Source organism: Silene latifolia, chromosome 8, assembly GCF_048544455.1.
Source record: "Silene latifolia isolate original U9 population chromosome 8, ASM4854445v1, whole genome shotgun sequence".
In the NCBI taxonomy this organism is placed as follows: Eukaryota; Viridiplantae; Streptophyta; class Magnoliopsida; order Caryophyllales; family Caryophyllaceae; genus Silene; species Silene latifolia.
In genome coordinates, this window is record NC_133533.1 from 27,453,446 (window position 1) to 27,461,749 (window position 8,304).

The 8,304-nt window shown below is 36.3% G+C and overlaps 1 protein-coding gene across 1 annotated transcript; it reads left to right on the top strand.

Moving 5' to 3' along the window:
* The first annotated feature begins 4,845 nt into the window (after window positions 1-4,845).
* Window positions 4,846-8,071, top strand: LOC141594903 (expansin-B15-like). The gene is made up of 6 exons (XM_074414887.1): window positions 4,846-4,892; window positions 6,207-6,257; window positions 6,521-6,657; window positions 6,759-6,871; window positions 7,106-7,293; window positions 7,747-8,071. Exons 1-6 carry the CDS (start codon window positions 4,846-4,848, stop codon window positions 8,069-8,071), a joined length of 861 nt encoding a protein of 286 aa, XP_074270988.1.
* Window positions 8,072-8,304: the final 233 nt, after the last annotated feature.

An 8,304-nucleotide genomic window follows, 5' to 3' on the forward strand; every position in this document is an offset into this window, starting at 1 on the left:
GTAAATGGGGTCAAATGGGCATATTTTGGGTTATGATGGTGTGGCTAGTCGAAGGGAATGAGTGCGATAGGAATTGTCCACCCCTTGTCGGGTTAAAACAATATCTCGGGGCCACTCGAGGAGTAATGAATCGAAATGCGTGGCCACGCTCGGAAAGTATCTATGATAGATAAGTCCGGTCAATCGGTTATTCTCGGATCGAGGAAACCACTCTCGATATGATCACTTGCAAGTACGACTGAAAGAGACCTTGCATTGAGTGGGAGATAGTAATAGGACAAGAGAATTGGTGACGCACACTTGTCGAGGACAAGTGGGAGATTGTTGGGAAATGTGTCCTCAACAATAGTGCGATCATATGATTTAAATATCATTATTAAATCTCATTTTAAAGAATACAATTGGGAAGTATTTATTTGTCAACTGGTCAACATATATCGGTAATGATTGGTGACTAGAGTTTGACATTACTGTCGTGTGACGGTGGTGATCAGTTGACCCCCTAGGTCATACCTATAGGGCAACACTCTTAATTGATTATTTAATTAATCGTATAACATTACGAGTTAATTAAATTACTTGAAAAATTGACGGACGATTTTGGATGTAATATTTACGTATCTCATTAAAATGAGATACGGTCCGAGTAATGTCAATTGTATCATTACTCAGATGAAATTATTGTTTAAGGAAACAATTGAATTTGAATAAATTATTATAAATGCGATTTATAAATTGGTAAAATATTTTGGTACAAGTAATTATGAATTACTAAGTCGGGTTTTTGTATGTAACGTATTTTTAATAATACGTTGATTTTTAATATGTTAAAAATACATAACAATTTTATGTTACATTTGACATGTGACATATTGACAAAAAATAATATGGAATCCATGTTATCCTTTTGTGCCGAAATAAGGAGGAGAATTAGACTAAAAATTGTTTGATTATGTTAATGGAAAACATAATTATGAAAACCTATTGTTAGCCATGCACACCTACATATTCTTGTGAAGGTAACCATGGGCATGCATTGGCTCTCCTTTTCCCTCCACTCCCACCGGTTTTGGGGAAGAAAAAATCCTAGTGATTTTTTCTTATTTTGCCTATTATTCACTTGGACAATATTATGTGAATAATTATTCATTCATCTCAAAAAAATAAGAGTTTTTAGAAAGAGAAAATCCTCTATAATCCCTCTTCTCCTACCCGGTTTTATGAGCCAAGAACCAACCATTTTTGGTTCAATTTTTCACAAGATTAATATTATACTAGTACTTATAATATTAATTTGTATTAAGAGAAAGCCTTGGGTATAAAGCTTAGGGAGAGATCCTACACTTGGATCTTGGTTCATCCATAAGGGAAAGCTCAAGAACAAGAGAGAAAGGTGATCTCTCTTGTGCCCATTAAACCGAAATCACCAATGTAAGGACATGATTTCTCCTCTATTTTTCATATTGTTTGCATGCATAAAATCCGTATTTAATTTTATGACAAATTAATTTCGACATATATGAGTATGTTAGTATGTATATGAATCTACATTTCATTCATCTTCTTCACCACAGCAGCAGAATCCTGAACCAGATTGGGGAAGGTCCTATTTTCTGGAGGTGGACTGAATAGCTTGGAAAGAGATGCGGTTCTGTCAGGAGACAAAGGCAAGGGGCACAAACCTGCACAAAAAACCAAGTAAGGAAATATAAGCATCAAAGAAAAATACACAGGAATAAGGGCATGCAAGTACGATCGTTGATCGCTGTTGGACAACGACAATGTAGTCAGTCGGAGCTGGAAGAGTGTCAATTTTCACGAAAATAAAGCGGGAGAACCACTTGCTGTCATCCGGCTTCACGGGGAAGATGATGCAATTCTTTTCCCCGTCTCGAACCCGAATGGTCACTTGACCCCGAGCAAGGGACCTGACCGAGAACAAGTGTGCAAGGTCGGGGAGACCAATCTCATAACCAAAACGGTTATTCATAACATCAATCGCAAGCAAGGTCCGCCAAGTATATGGAGCCACTTGGCAAATAGCCAAATGATTCAAGTTCAGATACTCTTGGACCAGAGGAGGAAAAGGAAACCTCAAACCCAGACGGAAAGCATACTCATATAAACATATCCACCCCTCCCTCACTGAGTCGGCTTTTTGGCCAGGGGTTGGGATGTGAAACACCACATCGTCAGAGAAACCAAAGGTTTTCTTGATATAATCAAGATCCTCGGAGGTAAAGTCAGAATCACAAGAATGTTTGGCGGAAAGGACGCCGCCGGAGAGGAAGTCGTCAGACGGCATCACTGGATCCGAGGCCGAGGTCGAAGAAACGGATTTTTGTGACATGATATGCAAAGAAATGAAAAGAAAACGAAGTTGAAGACGAAGTACCTGTGGAAACGCAACCGGCAGAAAGAAAGAGAGTTTATAGGAAGGGAAGATGAGAGTGGATGGCGATGGAGAAGTGAGAAAGTAAGAAGTTTTGGGAATAACGAGGGAATATAAGAGGGAGAGAGGAAGAGTTAGTGGGAGAGTGGGAAAGTAATTGTGGCGGTTGAGAAGTCATAAAGTGGGGAAGTTGTAGAAACTGAGATAACTGCTAAAACTTCGTCAGCTCTCCGCATCGCAACTGAAATTCCCGCCTAAAAATATTTGAGACGGAAATTTGGGGGCAATTGTTAGGGATAAAAATATCATTTAGATATCCTGACACGTCATCATATTGTCAGCAGAAAGGAAGGGCAAAAGAACGGCCACGTGTAGCACAGCGGTTGGTGGAAGAAGGGAGAGGGGGATTGCTGAGGTGGCACACTAAGGACCGCAGGATTAAATAAGCAACAAACACAATATAGCCCAAAAGAAAGAAGCCCACACACAAGAAAGGATAAAGGACTCAGTCAACCAACAAACTCCTATTTTGTAGAGAGTTGACCTGATATTCCGCAACAGACGCAGAGGCAGCTTCCAAACCCTAAGCTTTGACTCCAACAGCTATAAAAGGACAAGGAGAATAGTACTCAGACCACTCTCTCCATATCAACGAGCAACACTTGACTCTAAAAATTCATCAGCAATTGACGATAATTACCTAGCAACATAAAAATTGTATTTCCTTACTTGGGCGTTTTTTACATCGATTGTAGTGCAAAATTGGCGGGATTCCGACTCCCCCCGCGGTTGTTCCCACACCGGGTTTTCCGCGTCACCAAAAATCTCTCGTGTCATCCTTTTTGTTTATCTTTTCCTTACTTACTTCATCGCATATTCACTCGTTAGATTAGTCATAATCCAATATTAATCGGCCGTAGATCAATCACTATCACTCACCAAATAAAAAAATAACTCGGTAAATTTTTACCAAAACAATAGTCACATTCTACCCTGCATATTTCACAAATACTTATATAAGACTATTGTATATCGTACCTACAACTTTATAGTGTTCCCTTACTAGTACCACTGCTACACACATTTTACGTTGCCTTTTTTTTGCGCTTAAATTTTACTTATTCCTTATTTGTGCTTCAATCAGGGGTAGCTAAACAACTGTCTTCTTAAACAATTTTATTATGCTTGGGGATAGCGGCTACTATCCTTTGCTACTCAGGTTCGTCCCTGATTATTATGGCTAGGGTGATTAAAATAACTATTGTTATGAGGTAAGGTGATTAAAATAAGTATTGTTGTAGGGTGAGCTGATTAAAATAAGTATAAAATTTTACTAAAAATAAAATGTAGGACATTATTGTGAATAGATGATTATGGAAAGTGAGACATTTATGTAGACAATAGGTCTTGGTATAGACGGGTGGGGCGAACAGACGGGTAAAGACATCTAATAAAATGGGTGATTTCAGTTCGGTTCAATTCAGATTGGATTCAGTTTTCACTTTTAATCGGTTGTAGATATTCCGGGTTAGTTCAGGTTCGAGTTGGGTCAATATCGGTGCAAATAAGGTTCGAGCAGGGTCAATATCAGAGCAGATGAGATTCGAGTCAGGTCATAATCGGATGTCAAGGGATTAGGTCTTTATTCAAAAGATTGGATATAATACGAATAATTTTTTGTATAAAGTAATTAATAATGTTTTTTTGCATAACTACGATATAATATTAACTTATTGACGTCAAAGGAGTGACACTCATGTACAAAAAGACACCCGAAATGTGAAGCCTGGGTACATTCAGGTTATTTCGGGTTTCAATGTTGGGTTTCTGTCATCAATGTACGGGTTGAAATCGGTTCAGGTATATATCGGTTCGGATTAAAACAATTCAGGTTGAAACAGTTCAGGTTCATTCGATCTTGGGTCTATTTCGGATATTACAAATTCGGTTCGATTTCGAATCAATTCAGGTCGATTTAGGTTTCGGGGTGAAGTTCAGTTATACCTTTTGGGTGTACGGTCAGGTGTCGATTCGGTTATTTTCGATCGGTTTTTCGGGTTCAGTATACTTTTGCCAGGTCTACCTTTCTCCTAGTGGTTGTAATTCACTTTTTTTTTTTATGTGAATAACTGAATACTCCGTATTATTTATCAAAGTCGGTCTTATCATATGGAGTGGAGATCCTCTGTCCCATTTGGTGTCTCAATTTGTGTGCCACTCCAATCACCTTCTAACACATCAACAAATTAATTTAATTATTGCAACATTTTATTTTACAACGAATGATGTGTCAAAAGGTGAGTGGAGTGGTACACACAATGGGACACAAGAGTTTGACAGAGGATCTACTGTATCATATGAACATACTAGTTACGGATTACTTTAAAAGAAATAAAATTTTAGGAGTTTGTGCTTTTAATTTGTGCTCCGATTAAAGGTGGTGCAATTGAAAAATGGTCGTTCTGATGGGGAAATTTTCCCGTTTGACGAATATTCTCAGGTTAGACAAACTACGACACTCCTGATACTAAAACTCAACGAGTTTGAAAAGACTGACATTCTCGTTCAATTAACATTTCGATAAGAGTACTATATATATGTGATCTTCTTATAGGAGTAATTGTTATGGACGAACAAATAATACAAATGATCTTGCGCGTTATGAATAATTATAAGAGTAAATTAATAATTACACCTTTTTATATACCACTTTTTTAAAAAAAAAACCCTTATATAAATTAAACTTTTTAATAAATTACTCTCCTCAAATGTTCTCAGGTAAAAAATTGCACCCATTTTCACATTCCAGTAACATATTCCGTCAAAATTCAAATTTTCTGTTTTAAAGGCTAAAGTTATGACGAAAATGCCCCTCTTTACTCTTTTATATACTTTAATTTATATCTTCTCTCCATTCAAACCCAGTAATTTGAAAAGCTGCTGTTTAATTGGGCAATTGAAATGTTAACTATACGTGCAAACTTATACAAAAGCAGAGAGCTAAAGATTACATATCTAACTCATACTAACCAATTAACCAATGCAAAAGCAGCATGAAACCATGGCTTTTCCCATAAGTTGCTGTTATACACCAACAAATGTTACTGATACGCAGATAATTTGAGTTTCAAACCCAGAATTTTGGGTTTCAAACCCAGAAATTAGATCAAGAAACACATAAATTAGGATTACAAACTCATAAATTAGACTTACAGCCACATAAATTAGGGTTATACACCAATAAATTAGGGTTTCAAATCCAGATTTGGGGGTTTCAAACCAGAAATTTGGGTTTAAAACGTACAAAATAATACTATAAACATAAGTTGGGGGAGAAAACGTATAGCTATCAATCTGAAATCGCCACAAATTAAGGTTGCTTGATTCAACAAGGCTCAAATTTTGGGAAATTTTGGGAAGATTTTAAAGTTAAAATTTGATTTGAATGTCGATGGAGATGAGAAGATGAGTGAAAAGTTGTCTAAATATTATCACAGGGGCATAACGGTCATAAAAATGCCTTTTCACCTAAAAATTAAAATGGGTGCAATTTTTGATCTGAGAACATTTGAGGGGAGTAATTTATTAAAAAGTTTATAAAAGAGAGTTTATTTAAAAAAGTGGTATATAAAAGGTTAATTTACTCTAATTATAATTTCCCCCTACCTAAATTCTGATAATTTTTGTATCCCATAAAATAGAATGATTGCATGTACGTGCATGTGCATCAGTGCATGTATATAGATCATTTACAGAAATTATCGTGAATTCAATGTAATTAGTTGGAGCACTAATCGTTTAAACCTTTAATTAGCATTGCTTCCTTAATAATTCTCCCTAATTTCTTCATTATTTCACTTATTTTGTAGTCAACTACGTAACCATTTTAATTATGAACACATGTTGGAAATAACTTACTAAGTTAAACCCTAAATAATTATCGAAATAGTGCTAATTTGATGGTGACTAATACTGATTTTCTCCCTAAACCTTATAAATACTCAAGGATCATTAATTTACTGATTAAAGAAGTTTTTTTTTTTTTTTTCAAATTGCTTAACTCGAAATGACGCGTTATTTTCTTAATTACCCGTCCTCAACAACATTTCTTATGTTATTACTAGCTAGTTTTGTTCTTTTAAAATGTGGTCACTGTTTTAATCCTAAACTTGTGAATGTGTCAATAAGTGATCGGAATATCAATTTCGGCTGGCATCCAGCCGGCGCAACATGGTATGGACCGCCGCATGGGGCTGGAACTGATGGTATGATTTAGAAATGTGTGTGATTACTTTTCTGTTAAACGCGGCCATAAAAATGTGATTTAGAGTCTAAACGACTTATATTGTCCGCAAATTTTTATTAGGTGGAGCTTGTGGTTACAAGGATGCAGTCGAACGAGCTCCGTTTTCTGGAATGATATCTGCTGGAGGACCCTCAATTTATCAATCAGGCCAAGGATGCGGAGTCTGCTACCAAGTCGGTTTTTGTTACTGTATTGACATTTATTAAGTAACCACTGATCTCTTAATAGATCGTCTCACGTAATAATAAATATGGAGCAGTCTCGCATGAAATTTTTATTAGTCCATCTAACTAGTATTCATTAATATTTGGTCCGAAATAATTAGCTAATACGAAGTACGGAGTATTATTATTGTAATACCGTCTTCTCTAATACGATTGTTTTGTTTTGTGCTTAAATAAAAATAGGTAAAATGCACAGGAAATGGAGCATGCTCAGGAAATATAGTGACAATAACAATAACAGATGAGTGTCAAGGATGCACCTCTGAAGCAGTCCATTTTGATCTTAGTGGCGCTGCTTTCGGAGCTTTAGCTAAACCCGGCCTTGATGATCAATTGCGAAATGCCGGAGTTCTTCAAGTCCGATATAGAATGTATATTATACTACATCCTTTATTTCATTTCTATTGCTAACACGGTATTTACTATCGTCTATTGTGATATTAGTCTAACACCGAATTATCAAGATTTTTAGTTACTACGTCAACATTTTACCGTATTTTTTATGCAATATTAATTGCATTTAACGAGATTATATTAAGTTGTGTCGAGTAATACTGCTACCGATACCTAAACCGAAATATAACACTACAAATGCTACGATATAGAGATTGACAAAATTGTTAAAACCTAACACGCGCTACTTTATTTCTTACTACGGTACGTTATTGGTCTAAATCAAAAATTCTAAGTTAGTTATTCTTTTAATACAAATCCCATAACCCATTTGTTTAAAAGATACTTATTAAAATATCCGTTTTTATAAATTTCTTGTGTAAGGTCACCTAGACAGAATATGATAACCTCATAATACGTGCATGGAACAGGGTAAAGTGTAACTATCCAGGAGTGACGGTGGCGGTAAGTGTAGACCCGGGTTCAAACCCGTACTACTTTGCAGCAACAATAGAATATGAAGATGGAACGGGCATTGCAAAAGTGGAGCTCCGAGCCCAATCAAGTGGATGGATAAACATGTTCGAATCTTGGGGCGCAACTTGGGCCTTAAATGCGGGCTATGTACTTCGGGCCCCCCTTTCTCTTAGGCTCACCGAAAAGGGGTCCGGAAATACTTTGGTCTTAAATGACGTCATTCCTTATGGGTGGCAAGTTGGCCAAACTTATAGGTCTCATGTTAATTTTAATTCGTAATTTATTACGATAATTTTATCAAGGTAATTAGTGCTAATCTTGTCTAATTGTGGTGGTCTAGTGAATCTTATCTATATTAATACAAAAGACAATACTCAATCCTCAGCGCGCCACGTCATTAATGCAGGTTTTTTTTTTTTTTGGAAATTCATGTTATGGTGGGACCCGTGAGTGTGCAATATATTTATTTCTTCAGATTTCCGTCTTTTCAAACATGTGATAAATTCCGTCTT